This window comes from Parasteatoda tepidariorum, chromosome 7, assembly GCF_982258835.1.
Source record: "Parasteatoda tepidariorum strain Cologne lab strain chromosome 7, Ptep-v5.0, whole genome shotgun sequence".
NCBI classification, from domain to species: domain Eukaryota; kingdom Metazoa; phylum Arthropoda; class Arachnida; order Araneae; family Theridiidae; genus Parasteatoda; species Parasteatoda tepidariorum.
In genome coordinates this window covers 39863203-39887355 of record NC_141761.1, presented here as the reverse complement: position 1 = coordinate 39887355, position 24153 = coordinate 39863203, and the positions used below count along the sequence as shown (strand labels likewise).

At 25.7% G+C, this 24153-nt stretch overlaps 1 protein-coding gene across 1 annotated transcript; it reads right to left on the bottom strand.

The window, feature by feature from the left end:
* Positions 1–672: 672 nt before the first annotated feature.
* LOC107456747 (uncharacterized) lies at positions 673–24088 on the bottom strand. Its single transcript, XM_087167709.1, has 23 exons — positions 23949–24088; positions 21905–21922; positions 20831–21828; positions 19948–19968; positions 19262–19279; positions 18634–18648; positions 18316–18348; positions 15840–15872; positions 14508–14543; positions 13087–13101; positions 11997–12011; positions 11264–11281; positions 9367–9381; positions 9199–9216; positions 8763–8777; positions 8086–8099; positions 6115–6130; positions 5864–5881; positions 5382–5396; positions 4291–4308; positions 3545–3559; positions 1779–1796; positions 673–710 (listed from the first exon to the last, which is right to left on the bottom strand). Exons 3-23 carry the CDS (start codon positions 20865–20867, stop codon positions 688–690), a joined length of 426 nt encoding a protein of 141 aa, XP_087023835.1. The 5' UTR covers positions 20868–21828; positions 21905–21922; positions 23949–24088; the 3' UTR covers positions 673–687.
* Between the last annotated feature and the right edge of the window lie 65 nt (positions 24089–24153).

Here is a 24153-nt window from a genome sequence, read left to right as displayed (position 1 = left end):
TTTTGTATTATTATTTTCTTAATCTCTCAAACATACAAACAAATTGAGGAATGCGTTCATTATCATGAATTTTGAAAAATTACTATTTTATCGGCATGTAATTTCTCTTGAACTGCATTTTATCAAGCACAATTTTAATTCACGATGGTATTAAAAAATTAATTATGTAAAATAACAAGAAATTATCTAAATTATTACATAAAGTAAGAATAAATGATATAAATTATTCGCAAATTACAAAGAATAAGCATTTCCTTTTGAAGCATTTTAAAATGCTTAACAAAAATTATTTTGACATATAAGTAGTTCTCTAGTAAAGGAATCAATTACTTACCACCTAATCAAAAAACAAAATGTAAGTGAATATAAATTATATTAAAATTTAGTTTATTTTCATGTTTTTCGAATAGTAATTAAACGAAAAATGTCTTACCCTTTCCAGCTAAGAAAAGAATTAATACATAAACTCCGTGTAGATCAGCATCATGAAAATGCAAGTTTACGCAAATAACCACATAAAAAGTTTTAGAAATATGCTCAGCTGTAGCAATATCTTGTTTAAAAAGTTAAAATAAAATTGCTGATAACTTTCATTTTAAAAAGTTGAATTTTTTTTTTAAATATTAAAAAAATTGACAGGCATTATAATAAAAAATTAGAGTTTGAAGGTTCTTTAGAGTTGAATTATTACTTACCTTTGCTTCCGATTTCTGTAATTGCAAATCTTATTATTAAAAAATGATTTTAACTAATTTTAATTATTTTCAATCAAAATTATTAAAATATAGCATATTTAAAATTATAAAATATATTAGAATAAATGTATAAAGGGAAACACAATTTGAATGCGTTGAGACAGAATACTTTTTGAGTGCTATTGCCTTTCTAAAGATGTATCCCGTTATAGAAGTATAAGTAATATTTCCTAATTTCGATGGTAATTATTACATAATTTTTATCATAGTTCTTATTCACATCATGTTTATTACATCATATTATCATATTTATTGTTTACATTCACATATTGTTAACTTCTGACTAACGGTAGGAAATAATTCTCTGTGTTGTAAGTTTAACTTCCAAACTATTAATCCTCATTGCATAACACTAGAAAAATTGAAAACTGTCAAGAAAATCGAAGAGGGCAGTTTGGCTCATCCTAGATATTTTTAGTTCAAACCTCAAACATGCCTCTAAAATCAAAAATATGCTGAAAATAATTTGTTAAAGTTATAAAAGAAGCTGGATCATTTGAGATTTATCGGATTTCTTTTTATCTATATAACGAAAATGTCTGATTGAATGAAATATTTTGCGATTTTGTATTATGCTTAATTTTATGTTGCTCAGATAATCGAAACGTTACTCTCTAAAAAGCTAACAATTACGGATAATTATAGTAAGCAATCGAAAATACTCTATTTCAAATATCGAAGCTGAAAATTTATGATAATACCTGATTTATTTTCAGTTTTCATGCATTTATTAGTGTCAATCACTTATTTTCAGATACATTTGCCTTAATAGATGCATTTGCAATAGTATATAAGAATTGCAATAATTACTGAGATATTTTCAGTAAATATAAGTTACTCTGATGATTTTGAAAGAATGGAAAGAGTTAGTAACTTTTTGATATTAATCAAAGTATTTGTCAATTTTCGATATTTATAAAAATGCATATTTCCGTTTTTTGAGTAGCATTAGCATTGTTAATTTATTAAGTTTAATAAACGGTATGCATAGCTTACATGAGAATGCACAAGAAATAAACTTACTGTTAAACACCCTATTGACTAAAATAAAAATAAGTAAAATTACTTCATTAGATTACTTACAGTTTACAATAATTATTCTGGATTAAATGGTAAAAATATAATTGGGATAAAATATAATAAATATTTTTATTTTTATTTATTTTATGATGATTTAAATTAGTTAATAGTACAAAACATAAAAATATTTATCTCAGTCTTACATGAAATGGGACATCTTAATAAAATATTTTACAATTGTTTTCATGCTTTTGCGAGTACTTGTTTAAGTAATTACATGAAATGTACCTAATAAGTTTGACATTATCCTACGGAGTATGGAAATTATGCACCAAATGGACTGTTTCTATAGAAACTGGTTGAAGCGGCAATTGTTAGACTGAGATGTTAATTGAGAAGGAGAACATATCAGATGGAATTTTGGATTTGTAAGATAATTTGTTAATGTTAAGTATACATATGCTTCAATCAATGCATATTATGATGTATCTGTCTTGTTCATTTAACGAACCCATCATTAAAATAGAACTTAACATTTTTGTAACTGGAAGTAAAATTTCTTAGACAGCCATGTATTATCAAAATATTATTTTTTGTAATACCATGTATTACAAAAAATCACGATATATGGAATCGTGTATTTGCACGATTCCATATATCGTGCAAATGCACGAAATATGGAATGGATGATGACCTTGCAGTGGGGTGAAGAAATTTCACAAACGAAGAAAGTTCTCAATGTTTCATGAGCAGAAACTTTTTCCACTGGTGAAATACGCGTACTAAGTAATGTTCGAAAGCATTTAACGAAACGCAGGGAAAGAGCAGTAGCAATTCAGGCACATTTTGTGCTATTTCTGAAAAAAAAAACAGATGAAAATTGCATTGTGAGGAAAAAGATCTCACTCGATCTAGAATTAATTTATGTATTTAGAGAAAAAAAAATTAAGCTTTAATGGAAGATTTATGAACAAATTGAAAATTATGGAACATTTTTGAGTTACGAAGCTTTCTTTGTTTATGTACTTATTACGGCGGAATAGTGAAGATTTTTTTCTAAAATAGAGAAACATTTGTATCATATAGTAACAAAAAAATTGGTAGTTTTAATAGACTACGGAATGTGAGGATGTATTTAAATCCTTGAAAAAAGCTATAAAATCAGCATCCGTCTTAGCCTGATTTGATTTTAGCTAGATTTGAAGAATAGACCTAATCTCTTCGCTGATGCAAGTTAAAACGAATTGAATGCTGATTTGCCTCATTAAATTGACGGAAAATATCACTTAATTACATAATCGAGCAAAAGCTTGTCAAATCTAGAACGTAACTATTGCGTAACCAGAAAAGAAGCTCTCAAATATTTTCATAATTATTTATACAGATTAAAATTTTCACTAAGCGCATGTCACTCTGCATTAACTAATTATTAGTTATACTATTTAATGCTTATAGTTTATGTATAAGAATTAAATAGTATAACTATGTATAGTAATAGTTTATGTATAAGCATTAAATATATATTGTAATTTAGCTATAGAAATTTTACACCTTAATCTGTATATTTTTAAGTGATTAAATTATATCAGATTAGTTTTAAAAGCTTTTTTCTAATACAAACCATTTCGAGATATTTTTCACATAAACTGTTGCAAATCAGATTAATCTGTCGCTTTGAAAGGTTTTGTGTTATTCTAAATTGCATGTTAAATCGGACAAAATTTATAAATGAATATACCTAATTTTAGTTTTATGTGATATATACTTACAGCCACAGAAGAAATCTGTCAAAGAAGAAAAATGTATGGAATAAGTTTTATGATGTGAAAAACTTCTTAAAAAAATCAACGTAACTTTAAATTAGTTGAATTCACAGTTTTTTAATTAAAAACAAAACACAAATAGGGATCTGTGTGAGTGACATCAATACCAAAATAGGTCATGAGAAGCATTTAGACCGATTACGGGAAAATACTGGCTACAAGTGGAATCAAATAATAATGATAATAGGCAAATTAGACAATAGACAATAGTTTTTTTTATCTCCGTATCTCAAATATTCGGAGAAATATTTTTAATAGTCATTTTTTGTTTTTCTATTCGTATAATTTCAACCATCGTAACTATTTTGTCTGAAAAAAACTATGCCATATTTCAGAGATATTTTTGCCTTTTTTTGTAAAAAAAAAAAGAATGCTGAGTTAGATGTGTTATCGTATGAAACTTGAAATATTTCTACGAAGAAATTACTTCGAATGAATTCTTTATGGGTATTATTGAAATGAAACCATTGCTTATTGTTCTTAAAACGTAAATGACTAATCTTCCTGTTTATTGTCCTAAATACTTCAATGAAAAAAAATGAAGTTCTTTTCAAACTGGGAACTAAAAATATAGTAATGTTGAGCAAAGTTGTTCTTTAATTATTTCAAAAAAATGAAAAAAATTCAATAGCAATTTCATATTTCTCTTTATCGTGACAAATATTTCTGTAAAAATATTTTGCAAAACTTACCACTGGCAGCTTGATTTACTACAAAAAGTAATTTTTTATTCAGAAATGGACTTTATTATGAAATACTTACAATACTGGACTTACAAATTGCAAAATACAATGATTGAAATTTTTTAAAATTACGATTTGTAGTGTTTTTATATACTTTTTTTTACAAAATACACAAATATGCAAATTAAATTATGAAACAAATAAAATTATGTACCACGTTGATACGCACTTTAAATTTAAAGAATAAAAGCAATTATATCACGTACCCGTGTTTTTAGAAGCAGTAAAACAGCTATTTTTTTTTATTATTCCTCTTCCCTATTTGCTTCATTCACAAATGCATTTTAAGTCTAGAAAGCGTATTAATAGGAAAGCCAATGATAAAAACAAATTTACAGTTAAAATTTTTGTCTCAAATTTTGTGAAAGTCCTATAAGAGGTGCAACAAAATAATTAATTCTTACATTTTTCACCTTAATGCTAACTTTTTTTACTTATTTTTTCGCATTAACAATCCGAGCTTTTGAAATTTTTCCGTTACGGCAGTATAGTAAGTTTTTAGAAATTACTTAGTAACTTTAGTAATAGTAGTAACTTTCATTTGAAATCATGTGGTAATAGAAACAATGTTATGCAACTGTTTTATGTGATAATTTTTACCAGAAATATTGTCATTATACTGTTATACAGTCCGGTAATTTTACCACAATTGATTTTTCCGCTCAGAGCTATTAATTTTCTTTTAATAATTGATGCCCGTTTTGAATCAAATTCGATAAAATTCTTAAGGCTTAAAGCCATTCGTGATTTGTTTCGCCAATGACTTGCTTATATAGGTGTTTGAAAATTAGTATATAAGTTATATAAATTAGTATATTAGTATACACCTATATAAGATTCCTTATATAGGTGTTGCTCTGCTGTAAATTCTTAATCTACTACCAAATTAAAAAAAATTTATTAGTAATAATTCAGGATTCTCTCCTTGTCTTGATTTTTTTAAATTTGTTTTTTATGATTTAAGTTAGCCATGGTTTACATTTAAATTTATATAATATAAATGTAAAAATATATCAGATCGGATTAAAAGAAATTCTTACGTCCTCCAAGAACATCTATATAGACAAAAAAAATTATATTTTACTTTAACAAAATTTAATTTCATAGCTACAAATATGCTGTTGTAATTAAATGTTTTTTTTTCCTTTCCTATAACAAAAATTTTTTGATAATAATAAAGAAATAAATTTTCATTTATTGTATCAGTTATAGAAATTCCCTATAAAACTAATTTAAAATTTAAACTCACTTTCTAACTTGTTATTGAGTAATAGGAAAATGAAATCAAGAATAATTGCAAAAATTAGTATAATAGTTACTCATAAATTTGCAGTATAGCACAGAAATGAAGTAAAAGTAGAAAATGAATATTTATCTCTTTCTTTTATTAGTTTGAAATCTCAATAGGAAGCAACGTATTACTAATATCTCTATTTTTACATAGTTTGTTATTTTGTTATGCGTATAGTTTTATAAATGTTCTAAAAATACTCATATATTATAAAGAAATATAAATACTTACTGTTGCCAAATGTCTCAACTAAAATAAGACAAATAAAAATATGTTTAGTTTATTCTTATAAAATCTAGACCATAAATAAAATTTATAAAATATAATAAAAACTAAATCAAATTTTAATTTTCTTCTAATTATTTCTTAATATTTATTAAAAAAACTGCTATTCTAATAATTTTCTAAATAGAAATTACAAAATTGATAATGCAAGAATGTAAAACTTTGTATAATTTTTCAAAAGAAGAAACAAAACTTACGTCCTCCAGCAATACCTGATAAAAATTTTCCAATTATATATAAATTTTATTTATTTGTTTGGTTAAACATATTGCACATAATTCCTGCTTATTTCAGTCATGTTACTTACTAAACTATTCTTTAATTATGATTTTTTTTTTGGAAATTAATTTTCTAAAGGAAAAAGCATGTTACATTTCATTTCATTATTTGAATTTTAAAGATTTGTTCCGTACTTTTATGAATTTATGAAGTTAATTTTTTAAAATGTCCTTAAAAGAGCTTTTTGTTAAGTTATAAACAAATACTTCTAATATTTTTTAAAATACCCTAGAGAAAGCGAATCGTATACTATAAATAGTTTGGTCTTATAGTTTACGTCTCACTCGAGTTATTCTAATGGTTTATTGATTACTGCTAGAGATTCTTCTTTAATGATGCTTCCAAGTCATCACCGATGGATGCACATACTACTATTTAAAAATTGGAAAAGATGATAGATGGTACTTATATTTCATGGATTAACACATAGCAACATAAATTATTGTTTACTGAAATGTTTAACAAACAAAATAAAAAGTAGCACGTAACAATAATTTTTAATTAGTGTAAGCTTCTTCCCGAATTTTTTTTTCTACGATGGTACAAAATTGTAAAAATTGTTTTACACTAAAAATCTGAAATTTCGAAATAAGCAAATATTTAGCCTAAAGATCTGAATTTAATGATTTTATCTGATTCAAATATATTGCTACAATGCATTATATATTAATTGAAATTGTATTATAAATTTATTAAACTAAAAATAATTTTGTCCGTTCCTTTACTTATAAAGAAATGAGGTACAAAAAAGACGTAGGTTTTTCATTTCAAATTATTTGAATTTAAGAAAAAATTAGGCACTAAGATAATAGTTTTCAACATTACCAACTTTTATTTGTACCCTAATTTCAAAATTTAGGATGAAAATAAATTTGGGTTGAAATGTAATAAATGTTATGTTTTGTACTTACCGCCTGTGAAGCAACAAAAATTGTTTATGAACCATATATTATGCCAGTTTAAAAAAGTGCATACCCACTTACACACTTTTAAAATCATTTCTTAGAAAAAAATGTAAGTTAAAAAATTTCTACACTTCTTTTAAAATATTATATTCTAAAAATTAATAATATTTGTTAAATATATTCTTGCAAAATTTTAAGGTGTTTTTGAGGTTTATATGAGGCTGTTGCTAGGATTCATTTGAAGTTGAGTTAAGAAAAATCAACCTCCCAAAGTTCATATGATTGAAGATGCATGTCAAGATGTATGGAAGATGTTTTATTCCCACTTGAGGATGTTAGAAATCCACCTTAAAGCAATTAGCTTAGAAAGATTGTTCTTGCGGTGAACTGGTTATCTTTCTACACTTCGAAAAATATATATGTTTGAAGTGTGAATAGTTTCACCTGTGCAATATGAGCTGTGCAATACGAGCTGTGCAATATGAATTTATTTAAAGTGGTGTAAATGAGGTAGAAGTTGATGTTTATTGTAGAGAATATTTTTGGTATGATTTAGAACCTTATTTTTTACCTAAGGTGCCATTTTTACAATTGTCAATATTTCAAAAACTCTCAAAACGCTATACTTTCTCGTAAATTGTGGAAATATTTTTAAAAATATACAAATTATTACTGATGCGTATTCTATATTTTTGTATTCATTACAACTATGAAATATGTGAAGTATCGATATCATCAAAGGTGATAAGGAAACTCTTTTATTCATATATGCTTAAAAAAATTAAGTAACTACATTAAAAGACTTTCTATTATTCTTCAGAATATGGTATATAAACGTTTCTTCATTAACGAAAAGGTGCATGATTTTATTTAAATCTTCCAGTATAATATGCAATTTTTTAAGAAATTTTTTAACATGTTTGGAAAATTATATTTCATTAAATATGCATAATAATTATGCTTTTTGATGATTTTTTTGCACTTACCAAGGAGTCCAGCTATAAAAAAAAACTTTATATCAATCATCTATGTGATGTTATACTTGCATTGAAATTAAATAATGAATTTCGAAAAAATAAGGTTTACTAAGTTAATTTCTCTGATTTATTTTTATAATTAAATGGTTAGATTAATGCTTGCTTAAGATTAAAGTGGTTGCCTTATTCGAAATGTTTGTATAAGCAATGAAACGTCCCTTTTCCATTAGATTTTTTCATAACATTTTTTAACTATCTATAATTCACCGATTATATGATAGTTAAGGTATTTTAATGCTTTTTTCTAACTGCATACCATTTTTCTCCATATCTTATTGAATTATATCATCATGTAAAAGTTGAAAATTATTCTACATCGAAACTTAATTTGGGAAATTTAATTGCATACGAGGTGTTCTAAAATTACTACCGATTTAAGCATATATAAACACGCCAATAACAAAGTTAGGACTACGATTAAAGTAAAACAAAAGCTAATCAACTGCTCTATGTTTGGATAAATTTGAGAGAAAAAAAAGACTGTTTCCAGCAGCATAACCTTACCGTTTTTAAGCATAAATTTAATTTTGATGGAAATATAGAGATCATTATTGCTCATTTAAACAAATATTTATTTTTTAAATTGATCTGAATACCTAAAATTGTTTTGGAATAAATACTTACGTTTTTTCTTATTAGCTAAAAGAAAGTTAAAAAAACAATCATTAAATAGTCTTTGAAATTTAGTTGAATTCATTTTAAATTACAAAGTTTTTTCAAAGCATGCAATTAGTAAATTTAAGTTAAAGAAACATAAAAAAATTATAAATATTCTGTTATATACAAAGTGAAATTATAACTAAGTTTACAAAGTGATAAACCTATGCTTATCACTTTTTCACTCTGAAAAATTTCGGTCCAATTTTGTCAAAATTACTCAATTATTCCATACATAAAAAATAGCTTTTTTAATTATTTATTTTGGAGCAATCGATAAAAATGCTGATTAATGTAGTATTAAATTTTGCCTTTTTGCTGAGAAAAGAGACTTCTGAAATTTATAAAGCTTATTACTAAAAATTTCAAACTAATAAAAAAATAAAATTTATCATATACACACCTCCAAGTGCATTAGCAGCTAAAATAATAAAAGTTTTACAAGTAAAAAACAAGAATGTATTTGAAACTGAAATTTGTGACTACATATATGAAATAAATGTGAGATTAAGAAGATCATTTGTAAATCTTTTCCTTAAACGATATATTGAAAAAGACTAGTTTTACTTACCTCCTCCCAAAATATCTATAAAAACCACAATTATAATTGTAATTAAATGATTTTGAATACTCTTTCATTCTTTAAAATTACAATAAAAATGATTTTATGCCCTGTTTTATTGTCGTAAATTATTTACAAATTATTTAAATCAATTAAATGTTTTCCTAGTTTATAACTTTAATTCATAACATATTCAAGCATTATAACAAGGACTGTTTGACTCATCGGAATTTTTAAAAAATGTTAGATGTTTTTATTTTATTCAAATATAAACTATATTATCATCGTTCATTTACATTTCTATTATTAATAGTGTAGTGATAAGCAGTAATAAAAATTTTAGAGCGGTCTTCTTTGTCTTATGAATGTATGAAAGCAGCAACATATTTTGGTTGTTATTTTATCTTTTTTTTTTAATTTATACCAGTTAATCAGACATTCTTAGATACGCAGTATTCTATTTTTCGCTCTTCCTTGCTTGCGTCAGCAATCATCTACCCTCTTTTGCATCATTAGTTATGTCTGTGAATCAGTGAATTCCATGAAATCCAAAAACTCTGGGCATTCATGTCACCAATTTCACTTTCAGTTTGTTTGCTTTTTCTTCCTTTTCTAATCTGTTCAGCAGACTTAGTTTAGGACGCCACATTATTTAGTTTCTTTTTGTGGTTTAAGCATAAATTTCTCTGTCGCTTTCTGTTACTTAAATCACTAAATTAAATATTAAAATAAAAGTAATCTTAAAAAAAAAATGTGCTTCTGCTTAGAAAATTTTAGAAAATTTTCTTGAAAATAATTACTGAAAAACACAAAAATCTTTCTTAAAACTAGATAAAATATTTTTGTTTTACATAATTGGTAAGATATGGTTTCAATTACAAAAGTTTTAAAGTATTTGTTGTGGGCCATGGAAGAAAAAAAACAGCTTTACTTGTGAATATTAAAAGAAAAAAAAAACTAATGCCTAACATTTCTATTACATATTAGTTTAAATGCTAAGATAAGAATTTTTATATACGCTAAAATAGCAGAGCACTGTTCGAATTTTCATTCTAAAACTATAATAAAATAACCGGCATTCTGCTCTTATAATTAATAGTGAAGTTCACGGAAAATAACGCTTGTAACTTTTACAGTTTTGAATCCGTTTAAAATTAGTATGGTTAAAAAAAACCACGAATCTATAACTATATATTTTTTTTTAAATCATTATCAACTAGCATGGTTTCAACATCGTAAAAAAGAAATTTAACTGGATATTGGAGCTAGACTTTTCGTTAGATAATGGACAATAAAGTTAGATTGTTGTTGAGATGCGTTTCCTCAAGTCAACTGAGTAATGGTATTTGATTATTGTAGCTGGTTAATTCACATAGTGAGAATGATGATTGTGAGAGATGGAAAATGCTAGAATTTCTTAAGTTGATCAGCTTTATGGTGCTATCATCTATGCTTGAGTTAGACTATAGTACTCTAATAGCACAGGGTCACAAATTGGAGAGTGCAGGACACTAAAAACTCTTCATGTGTTGAAGGGAATGGAGGAAATATTATAGTGTCAACCATTCTGCTTGACATGAGGTTGATAGATTAGGCCTTTTGGCTATAACATGCACCCAGCTGAAAGGAACTGAGGGTCGACATTAGGTCAGCTTGGTTGGTTTGATAAAATTATGTTTAACCATATTAGGGGAAAGCAGTTATTAAACAGTTTTTCTCGCAATTTATAGACTGAATACCATTTTATTTAAGGTAAATTGACTGTTCTGTTTGAATCTTTTAAAATAACAATCGAATAAATTGTTTTTTAACAATTTTTTTTCCGAGAAATTTCTAACATTGTATAGGGAAAGTTATAAAAGTTTAGTTTCAAATAATCAGAAAAAGTTTTCAATGAAAATCTTACTCTGTCCTGCCTTGTTCACTGTAAATAATTTTAGAAATTTAGCATCATATATGACAACATAAATAGTGAATGCATACAGATTATAAAGAAATTAAATAATTCAATATTTTAATATTTATTATTTAGCAATCAAGCTGTTTTGATAATTTGAAACACATAAACTATTGAATCATATTGAAAATATAAATATGTAGGAAATTGCTGAAGATATTTAATAGTATACAATTATAAAAATATCATAATCGATGTTTTTTTAATTCTAAATGTATTTCTCAATCACTTTTTACTTTCATTTTTAACTTACACTAAACAGTGATTCTATCATTATAAAACATCTTTGTATTTTTAACGTTTTGTAAAATCTTAGCTAAGTTTGAATAATTTGTAATTAACGAATTTCACTTGATACTAACTTTGAAAAGGATCATATGATAAAGTTGTTTAAAGATAATAGTCAGAAGATTTTGCTTTTTAATTAATTATATTACATCTTTTATGCAAGTTTCTGTTGGAATGTTATGTTTACAATCGTTTTCATTAAAATCAAAATTATATGTTTTTTCGCGTAAATATCAACAGCATTAAATCAGCGCAACCGCATTAAATCAAATTTCGTATTTTAGAATGAATCTTAAATGGGTTAAATTCTTGTATAATCTGAACAAACTGGATTATACATTATAGATTCTCAATAAATGCCGTGTGTTTCGAATTTGTTATAACATAAACTTACAGCTGTTGGCAAGTCCTAAAAAAGAAACAAGATTTAATAGTGAATTCATAAATCATCATTTTATTATTGATGTGTTTAAGAAATGAGACATGTGCAAAACAACTAAGTGTTTCTTTAAGGTTTCGAATCATGTATTTATAAATATATAAATTTATGTATTATCGAGATAAATTTAATTGTTTTACAATTGTATATTTCAATTAACATGCATCTGAAAATAAATATTCGACTTGAATACATAGAGGTATATTCAATTTTTGCAACTTATGTCATCAATTTATGAAATTCAATAGTTATCATATACCGTAATAAGGGATAACTTTGAGACTACATGAACGTTTGTATTCTTTTTATTTGAATTTCTAATTTAAATTGTACTTCAGAGCTATGATTATTTTGCATTATATATATACCTGTACAAATTTTTTTTACAATGTGATAAGCAACTCATTCTAAGAAGTCAGGAGCAAAATTCTACGTCACAACAACTAGTATGGAATAACTCTGGGATAACTAATTTGTAATTTTGAAGTCAACAATAATATTATCACATAGCAAACATCTTTAATATCGTGTATAGGCACAATTTTTTTCATAAAACGGTAAAAATTTCTAAATGTAATTTTTCTATGGGAGGTGGATAAAAAAAATTCTAAAATGAAAATATTATTTTTTGTATTTATAATTATTTCTAACATTAGTATAGATTCCATTATTGTTATTATTAATATTTACATTATTATTGTGATTTCTCTTATCGATTATTGTTCATTTTTCGAGGGATTTTCATTCCTGATTCTCAACACGCTGTAATTTGGGAGTATAGTCTCTATAGCATCGTCAGGAGAGCGTTCTAAAATTTTGTGCCCGTTATGAAAATTTTACTTTTTGAGTATTTCACCATGATTCGAGAACTTTTTAATTAAATTGAAAAATTTTTGCTCGCAAGTCTGTCATTCGTTTATCCAAAGACAATTCTATTCAAAAATTGATTTTTAGTAATTATTTTTTCTTTTTTAATAATAGTGAAAACAGTTTAAACTTCTACTGTTTAATATATACAATATTTAAAATGAAAATATCAACTTACCTGTAACACCTCCCTCTAGATAATTAAGAAAAATTTCAAAATTAAAAAAATAAAAAGGGTAATAAAAAATAAATGCAACTCACTACAACAGACAATTAATAGTGTTTAATCTGATTTGTTTTCATAATAGTACACTGATATTAATTTTTTTAATCAAATAAGTTTGAAGATACAAATTTTGATGTTTTTTCCATAAAAATTAAATTTTTCAAACATATTTAAAAAGTGTAAGAAGCCAAAAATTATTCATAATATATGAAAAAAAATCAAAGTTACTTTCTCAGATATAATATTAAAACAGAAAAAATGACGTTTAAAGAAATCTAATGTTCCCTGCATAAAAGAGTTGTAAGCACCAACAACGCGAGTTTAATGTTCAGCTTAGCGTAACATTTTGTTTCCTTTCGTACAGAATAGATTGATATCGAATTATAGGATTACGAAGGTTTGTTATCACGTTTGTATAAGTATAATTATGAATGAGTGTAGAAAAACGTTAAATGAATACAGCTGAATTAAAAAAATAGAAGCTTCGATTCCTTTTCGATACTTTCGATTTTTGCTAAACTTGTTGCAAAAAATACCTCTTAATTTTATATCCATTGAAATGCATCAACAAAGTTGAAATTTAATGTATTAAACCAGCCATTTTCAATCAGGATTCTTTTTATTGTTGTTGCACTTTTAAATGATTTTCTTAAGAACATTTCTTAAAGTCTTTAGTTTTCTTTAAAGTTAAATTAAAAAATATAATTGTATCTCTCAAAATCTTTATTTTATAATTTCGTTCTTGACGTGATGATAACAATTTCACAAAATAATTATTAATACAAAATTGAAAAAGATTAGATGGTGCCAGATTACACTTATGCGATAAAAAATTATCGCTATTGTTAACATTAAAAATTTCCCCTCATTTAATATTTCTTATAGTGATACCTAAGTTTTTTTGTGTTCCTAAATTTAGAAATTTTAAGTTTAGTTTATTATTTTTTGAATCCAATTATTTTATTTTTATTTTTTTCGGACTAAAGTGTTAGCAAAGTGTTATAACACAAATTATAATAACAATCTGCTTTATAGACAAAAATACTTTTCTCTCCAGAAAAAAAAAAATTAGGAAAATAAAGGAGAACGGAAGTCAATCATGGGTGTTGGTGCCTAGAGCTTTTTCATATTTAAAAAAAAATAATAAATATAATTTGTGCTAAAATTTTTATATATTAAATGGGCTTTTACGCAAACACTGTAAAAAATAGTTCCTTTAGATTTTTATCCATAAACTTATCGTTGCTAATATATTTATGAATTGTATTTTCCTAAGTAAATTAAACACAGATTTAAAAACATAATATTTAAATAAATATAATTTCATTTCAAATTTTTATAAAATGAGTATTTAGTAACTAGTTTAAACTTACTTTGACATTTTCCGGCTTTGCCTCCTTTTCCTCCACCTATGGAAAAAGTTAAGAAAAAGTTTGTTAAATTAATTAGCTGTAACTCATTTTTTTCCAGAAATAAGAACTCAAAATTTAAAGTACAAGGAAAAAGTAACTTAGTTACTAACCAATGCAAAAACCATTTAAACTTCTCTTTAAAATTTTTGATCATTACAATTTTACTGAATTTTTTATGCAAATGCTAAATTAATTTATTATAATTGAAAAAACTTTGCAGCTAACATCCATACTTTTTTCCGCAAATTGATACTGGCCAATGAAACTGCTCCACCACATTGTGAAATTTTCAAGACAGCTAAAACATATGTATGTAAGATATGAAATTTTTAGAACATTTATAGGAAGCAGGTGCTAATGGTATCACCAACAGATGACAGCATTGTTTTGAATTCTCAATTTACATTTGAACTTTATTTTACGTTTAAGAATTTTGTGTAATACCATGCGTAAGAAGAATTGTCTTCAAGGACATATGCTATTTTTAATTTTTAATAAAGAAAAAATGTTTCCCAATAGGGTTACGGTTTATCGCCCTAATTAATTGCTATTGGCGTTGGCCGAGATCCCTTAACTGTGCATACAGTATGGAATCGATGTGGGTACAGAACGGTAAATCGGAATGTCATGCTATATTTTAGTGACTTCCTCTACTTACAGCCAAGAAGCTAAAAGGAGTCGCAGAACCAAATAATGCAAATTGTGAGAAGGGGAAGTTTACTAGACAGTAAGCTTGTTCAAACTGTTGGACAATGTCTGAAACAATATGAGCTACCAATTAGCAAATAAAGCTTCAGTTACTCTTGACATTGTATCACATAAAAACAGAGGCACCTTCAGTGTAGGGATCAATGTCTAATATTTACCCATGAAGGGTGGCACATAATCATTACAGGCGAGTTTTGGGACTAAATGTGGAGCCATGATTGACACATCTGGGTTTGGCGGCATCATGGAGATTAGATGTATACATGGCTATAGTGAACTATTACTCACTATTACAATGATTTTATTGGATGCTTTTTGGTGAGTTCAACAACTCGTGTTTGCATTTATTGCATTCTGAACCAAGTCTTTTCATTTGCATATACAGAAGTTTAAAGTTAAAACACATATGACAAATCAAAAGTAAAGTAACATATTTGCAATTCAATTTTTGTGGGGAATATTAAATCTGGTTTCTGATCTTCGTATCTGGTTTTGATCTACGTTTAAATCTACGTGTTTGAATTACCTTTAGCAAAATTAAATTACTTTGGGAGTCACGTGGCTAACGTTGCAGAATATAGTTACCTCCTTTTGGTGGTTGTCCGTTTCCACCTCCTCCTAAGGAAAAATATTATTTATCATTTAATAACAAATGACCATTAAAACGCTTTTTCTTTCAGAACATTTCCATGTTATTTCAAGAAATGAAAATTTAACTGACAGAAATATTAATTTATGCAAAAATCATTGCAAAGTCTGAGCATATATGAATTTTTATAAGACTTAGTCTATAAATGAAATATTTCTCGTTTGCTAATGAGTGATACAAGTTTTGAAAATTTTGCCTATTTTAATATGTTTTATTCAGGGATGTGGATTATGATGCCAAATTAATTTTTGCACGAGGGGGAGTTGAAGATGTTTGACTCTGGCTGCGAGCAGCTAAGAATTATGTATGAAATATTAAAGAAGAGAAAAGACATTCGTTTGAAAATTAAAATAAATATTTGTAATTTTTTGAATAAAAATTTTTCTGGAACAATTATTATGACGATTATTGAAATGTGCATTATGAGTGTGTATCATAACAATTAGCTAAGCACAAACTTGACAAATCACATATTAATTGTTTTTTGGTTTAAGTTCTTTTAATTTTAATCATACATAAAAATATAAGTAAATAGTTTGAAATTAATAAATTACTTTAAAATAATATCAAAACTCTCTTCTAGAGACGGAGAATTTTTTAAGTCAAGCTCTCTTGTTTGTTTCAAAAATTATTTAAAATAAAGTTTTAAATTTAATTACTTAGTCGATATCAAAGAGTTCAATCATTTTCGCCTCTACTTGATCCTAAAATTTTAAATGTACTTATCTACATCACATTTGTTTTAATTTTAAAATAATGCATTGATAAGTATAGACGAAATCTACATAGAAGACGAAAAATTATAGAGAAGTAATCGTGAAGCTTTTGTTCAGAATGAATAGCTTCATAATATTACTGTCTAATACTTTAAATTTACATCAAAAACTGTAAAAACGTTAATAGTGTAAGGATTTTTAGACAATATAGTTTATACTAGAGATAGCTCAGACTTGTAGGCTGTCAGAAAACAATTGAAGCTTGTATTGTCACCTACGTAAAATTGCGTATTGTTACATACGTAATTGACAGATACTCCAGTATATTTTTCTCTAACTCCACTCCGCACTTTGACTCTCCAGTATTTGATTACTCTAACAAATTGGAAACTGTTTAAAATTTAGATAGCAAGATTTCAGTTTCCCATAAATGAAACTGAATTTAAAAATTACGTACATTGAGAAAAAAGAAATTCTGAAAAAAAAAAGACAATCTAAGGGGAATTCTCAACTAGTGATGGAAATTTCCAAAGCGGAATGGAGGACAAGTCTCTTTGTTTTGGAGTTATAAATTTTGTTTTCTTTTAATCAAATATCGAGTGAAATTATCTGTGAAGATCAAAAATATTTTAAAGCTTTTTCACCAATTGAGCAAGAGGAGGATACCAATTGCATTTTGGTACAATTTTTTTTTTTCTTAAAAAAATTGTGTCTGAGCAAGATGGTATTCCAACTGAGAGTCATGTTAGCAATATCAATCAATATACAAATACCAAGCTTATTTTTCATGACGGTTGTCTTTGAAAATAATCAGCATTTATTTCGTTGCAAAATATATTTTTAAGCTTTTGTAGGGATGTGTTTAAATTTTCTTGAAACTTACATTTCGTAATTTTCAGTCTCTATTAACGGAAATATTTAGTAATAGTAACATTTTAAATTGCTACTAGTAATTAATTTTAAGAAACTTTGATTAATATATTTAAATTTTAGTTTCAACTTTGAGAAAACTCAACTGACTCTATTAAAACTCTTGGCTTTGTCGAACGTCAGCGGGTTAAGTCAGCCTGACATCAATTGTAACATTGTAATTATTAATCAAATTGATTAGTTATATTTTGCATAAATATTATCACTAATTCAAAACAAAATTTTAAATTTATTTTCAGAATTATTTTATATTCAATTTGTACAATTAACCAAGAAATAATCAAGAATGGCAAAAGTATTATACAGAAAAAAACTGAAAACAATGTAAAGTACTCTTACTTTTTTTAATGTAAGAAGTCGCAAAATGGCTTGCACATAAATAATTGCAGAAATAAATAGGCTTCAAAAAATATATAAGTTCCTACATTTTCTTTTCTTAACGTATGAAGAGACTTATGATATTTTTGTCCACAGTTAACTTCTTTACAATTCAGAATTTATTAACGTTTTTTTTTTTTTTTTATTTTTTTTATTTTTTTATTTTTTTTTATTTTAAAGATTATTGAATTTAATTGTTTGTAAATTCAGTAACTGAAGTAATAAAATGAATGGAGCGGAATTAAATTTTAAAACAATTGCAAGGGAAAAAAATATGAGCAATTTAATTTAATGGTATGGCATGTTATTTAAAATAGCTGTAATGACACTCACATACTAAAACTTATGTTTTAAAAGAAAAAAAATCAATCAAAACAATTTTATTTACCTGGAGCGCCACCTCCGTTTCCTCCACCACCTGCTATAAAAAAGCATTTTTCAATTAACATATAAGGAAAACTTTTGTAAAAACATTTAACCTTAGTCAGCATGCTTTATTTTATTTCTTTTTTGATTATACTGGATCTGTAAATGCTTCTTTTCACTGAAATATATTTTTCGGCTTCATTGCCATCTAAAGCCGTATACAAAATACACTTCTTGCCCGTATAATTACTTGTTTTAAGAGGTTTTTCTTAGATATAACTTTTAGTGAAAAAGAAGAAATAAAGGAGTGAATAATGGGATAAAAGCTTCAATAACTTACCACCACCTTGTCCAGCTAAAGTAACATGTTTTAAATTATTTAAAATAATTCCAATGAAATTAAAAGCAGCATATTTATTTATAAATTATAACAACTTTTCAAGCATTAATAAACTTATGAAAATAAAATAACAATTCAAAATATATAACTAAAAATGCTTCAAAAATAATTGATACTAATCCATTTTAGGGGGTGTAAAAAGTTTCCAAACTATCATGGACGCCAATGCTGTTCCGTTGATTCTGGGAACAGGTACTAGTGGTATACGCAATAGATGCTATGCTAATAGGTATTTAACACACTAATATAAGTGTTGTGGTAATTTGATTTTTGCATCTCCCCAAATGGATAAGTAGCAAATAATTTCAAAGTAAATTATTAAATTAATCCTATTTAAATATAGGTGCAAAATGTTGTTCATACTATACTTCAAACTTTATAAATTTCAAACTTTAAAGAAACTCTGAAAGTAAAACAGATAAGAATTGGAGAAAAATGTAGTTAAAAAATAATATACATTCCTTACAAGTAAATTAATTTATAACTAAAATATTAAAAATCACTTTTTCTTAAAAAATATGAGTGAAAAAATATTTTCATAAGATAAGTTTATGGTGTTACTTACTACGTATTTTGTAATGATGAACTGAAAAAAATATATATATTGGTACATTTTGCTTATAATTCTTAGCTCATGAATTAAACCTACGGAGATAAAGTCCTTAAGCTATTACATGTTGGTTTGAAAGATTTATATATTTATATTATTTTGATATATAAACTATTTTGATACATAAATTATTTCAAATTTACTTAACACGCGATAGATGATTTATAGTACAAATTAACTTTAGAATCTTCGATTCGAGCTTAGAATTTTCAGTACACATATTCTGCAATAATTTAATTTGCACTTAAATCAACGAAAATTACATCACATCTGCAGTGAAATATGCAATTACTTTATAAATTATTTACCCTAATATTGAAAGGTAACGAAATTATTTTGAAAAAAATAATAATAAAAAAATGCATGAAAAACACAGCAGAGTTTTTAAATTTAAGGAAAGTGTTTCACGTTTAATGACTTTGAAGATGCGCTCTAAGTTCTTTTAAATAATATACCAGAACAGGTCTCTGAAAAAAAATCGCAACTAAATTCTAAACTGTTTTAAGTGTATGTTTATTACAATTGCTATAAGTACTCAAAAAATATTAATTCACAAGGTACTTATTATGATAAAATTGAACTCTGATCAATTACGATTTCAATAACAATAGCCAAAATTTCGGAATGTCCAGTCATCTACTTACCATGAGTTACATATTGTCCAGCTGCAAAAATATTTAGCAATTAATGTTTGAAATATATAGATTTTATTTTTCACCTTTTTATTCAAACCCATTTCTTAATGCAAATATATTTGTCTTCAATAGGGAAAGTTTATTTCTTACATACATAATGCATATATACATAGCAAGATATTTTAGAACAAGACATTTAAAAATTCTGCCCGATGAGTTGAATATTTCCTTAATCAGTTGAATATGTTTATTTGGCTAATATTTTTTTTGTACTTCCTACCAAAAATGCGAACTTTATATTTAAAACAATTGGAATATAAGTTGTTTTTCATTTTTTAAGTAACAGGATTGAATATGTATACAAGCTCTCGGAATTCTGAGCAAACAATCCAATCAAGCTTTCTGAAGTTCAGATGCTAGTAACAATTTTATCTCTGTAAAAGAGTTGTTTTTAACAGAAATTAAATAAAAGCTGATATTATAATATACTGGGTGAAAAAAATTCGATGTTTCCAAAAAGAAATATCTATGCTTATCAGAATATATTCCACAGTCTCTTAAATTAGTGTTCAAATTTGTTTCTGTTTGAAGATTATGGTTTTTTTAAGAAAAAATTAGATCTATTTTTTGTGTTTTCTGCATTCAAAGTTAAAAAAATAAAAAATAATAAGGAAAAATACCACTAAGCAAGCATATGCTATAAAATAGTAATAAATTTTATTTAAATTTCTTAAATTTATTTTTTTGTTATTCTTGAATTAGATTTATATTAGTTATACTAATTAGCTTAAACTGTACTTATTATTGCTAAACTGAAACGTTAAAGTTTCTTTTTATAAGTTTTATATTAATTTCTACTATTCTATTTCTTAAAATGTCATTTTCTACTTACTGACTCTATGAACTGAAATATATAAAAGAAAGTACATAATTTACTCATATAATATGTACGCATTATATGCATAACACAATAACTAAATGATATATTAAAATAAATAATAAGGGTGATTTGCTCATTAATTTGAAATCTACGGGTGCCCAAAAGATTGACTAATAGATTTTGAAAATCAAGGAGGAGCTGCAGAATGGAAATAACTACAACGGGTTAATTACATTGGTGCACTTCTCAGTGCAATTAACCCAACGTAGTTTATAAAACAGCTGTGTTTCAATTTCTCTACAGCTCTCGTATCTCAGCCATGAGAAAATTGATTGCAATTGATGCAGATGAGAAAATTGAAGGGACAATTGGATGGAAGTTAACTAACTGTGCTATTTCGTGGTATGAAGTTCATAGTTCCCCAATCATGCTGCTAAGAACTACGCATCTTTTTTTCATCCGTTTTTTTTAAAATTTACTTTCAAAATCCTACTGTCATTTTTGGGCCACCCGGTATATCGATATATATTACAATATGACTTCAATTTGAGCACATAGCTGATGTCATATTTAACACTATTTCAACATATTATACAAGTTTGTGGGATTCATGATAATAATTATTATCTACTCTAACTGGAGATATTGTTTTTTTTTTGGTTTAGTGTGCCTTGATTATTCTTAAACTAGTGTTTTAAACATGAACTTGTTCAAGACCATGAATTTAATAAAAGGTTTAGTAAATTGTTCTGTGTGACATTCACGAAAGGGAGATTTCTCAGTATGCGTTTTTATCTTTCTTATTTTTCTGATGATTATTTTGATGATTATTTTTTTGATGATTATTTTTTAGATCGTTTAAAACAAAAGACGGGGGTAAAATCCACTGCATTTTAAGTCGGCGCAATTTTTGTGGTAGAAATTTTTTGTTCCTCTTCTTCTTTTTTGCAGTTAATATAAATTTTAATTATTCAAAACAGGATAAAAACTATTTTCTACATTACCTCCAGCTAAATAAAAAATAATAAATTAATAAAAATCAAACAAATTAACGTAGAATCATTGAAGTAAACAATAGATACTTACGTTCAGGCTTGGCGTAAACTAAAATTAATAATAAAAATTCATTATAAAATGGTAAGAAAAATCTATTACAAAACAAGCAAATTTGCAATTTTAAGCTTTAAGTAATTCATTTCCTTATAAAATTGAAAAATACATGATTTTGCAAACAGAATAATGTGTCGAAAACAATTTCAAATAGATAAAACAAAAGCACTGTCTTTTAAAGAAAAATCTGGTTTTTGGAATGTCATATATATTATCCATTTTAGAATATTAATTTTTATTACTTCGTTTTCGTTAGAAGTACATGAAAACAATTCGCAGCCCATGTTTTATCATTTCACTTATGGGGCAGTCATACCCTAGACCAATTTCAAAATTTTATTTTTATGAAAAAATTGCCTAGAAATTTACCAGAAAATTTTGCTGGAAATAGATTATACGTTTGTCTACTAATATAGTTTTTTGTGAACAAATTCTGTCAGTACTTTGCAGAACAAACGTCTATTTCAAATAAGGATAATTGGTCAAAGGTACAGCATGTTGCTGTACGTTGGATAATCATATTTTGCAATTTGGACTATCGAATCCACCTTGGAAATTACTGTAATTTTTTGGAAAACAGTAATTTTGAGTTCTATTATTCGTAAAGTATTATTTGATTAGCTTAAAATTTCAAATACTCTTAACTTAACTATTGAAAATTTAATGTAAAAAAGATATAATGATTAATATTAATAATTTTCGAATTTGAACTTCATAAACATAAATAGAATTTTGAAAATTAAATTTTATTAGAATATTTAAAAAAACTAAAGCTGTATTAATATATATATATATATATATATATATATATATATATATATATATATATATATATATATATAAACAATAAAAAATAATAGGCACTATATTTTTGCACCTCCTAAATTTTTGAAAATGTATAAAATATCAGAAAATAATCGTGAACATCAAGAATTTTGATGCCCTTAGAAGTATAAACAAAAAATTAAAAGTTTTGAACTAATTTTTCTAGGTTTATATACATTTCATTAAAAATCATAAAAACGACACAAGTATCATTTATTTAATTAACATATAAACTTATTGAACCTTTTTTTCTTTATTGAGCATTTTTTTCTTTTTAATAATTCCATCCATATTTGCTCTTTATTTTTCATCCAAAATTATTAGTATCATAGCTGAATTGAAAAATTTTAGTATGAAGTTAAATTGTTATAAAATCTATGAAAAGGCTTACTTTAATTATTTTCAGTCAAAAATTATCTTCAATTAGCAAAACATAGGAAAAAAACTAAGTTCTGATACGTTAAATTCAATTAATTAATCCTGAGATTACGGTTTGACAGGGTTACAGTCTGGAAAACCTGGAGAATAGATCGAAATCTTTATTCAGATGCAACGCAGTGCGATGTACACAGCACCGAAAATAAATTAGGCAATGTGTGTTGAAAATTTTGATTGATTTTAACATTTACTTTTTCTTCTTTTTTAACATTTACTTTTTCTTTACTTTGACATTTATTTCTTCTTTCTTGATTTTAAAATTTACTAGATCTGCGTCTGATTACGGTATTGACATCGTAACTGTAACCTCACTGAATGACAGTTTGTGATTATAAACCTAGAAAAATTAGTTCAAAAAGTTTAATTTTTTGTTTATACTTATAAGGGCATAAAAATTTTCGATGTTCACAATTGTTTTCTGATGTTTTATGCATTTAAAAGAATTCTGGAGGTGTAAAAATAGAAAAATTATAAAATAAAATAAAAAAGAGATTTTTCTAATATGAAAAGGTAAAGGTTTTCTTCGGGCTCATTCCTTTACTATAGTAAATGCTATGTGTACCGAATAAAGAATAATTATCCTAAGAAAAAAGTTATTCTTTATAACGCTTCTATATTTATAAAAAATCAAAGGGGAATTGAAAATGAGTTTGAAATAAAAGATATATATATATTTCTTCCTCTTCAGAAACTTTTATAAATATCATTAAAGGAACCATTAGTTGATATAAAAATGAAGAAATAGAAAACTTTTTACCTGCGACTGCAAATGCAAGGGCGAGTAAGAGTGCAATGGTCCTCATAATTCTGGTTAATATACTGGACTTTCACAGCTTGCTGCAAATGTGTAGCTCTGAGCTTAAAATGTTCCTTTATATATTCGAAAATTTTATATCTTTGAATTTAATCTTATTTTCAAGAGATGTTAAAGCTATCTAATAATCATTTCGGTACATTCTCAA

What these genes read in the sequence shown, in the direction of transcription:
- LOC107456747 (XM_087167709.1), bottom strand. Translation starts at nt 20,867, where the DNA reads ATGTACTTTCTTTTATATATTTCAGTTCATAGAGTCA. An exon ending in TATTTCAGTTCATAGAGTCA is followed by an intron (nt 19,969 to 20,830) that starts GTAAGTAGAAAA and finishes ATATTTTTGCAG; the next exon opens with CTGGACAATATGTAACTCAT. An exon ending in CGGACAACCACCAAAAGGAG is followed by an intron (nt 14,544 to 15,839) that starts GTAACTATATTC and finishes CTTTTTCCATAG; the next exon opens with GTGGAGGAAAAGGAGGCAAA.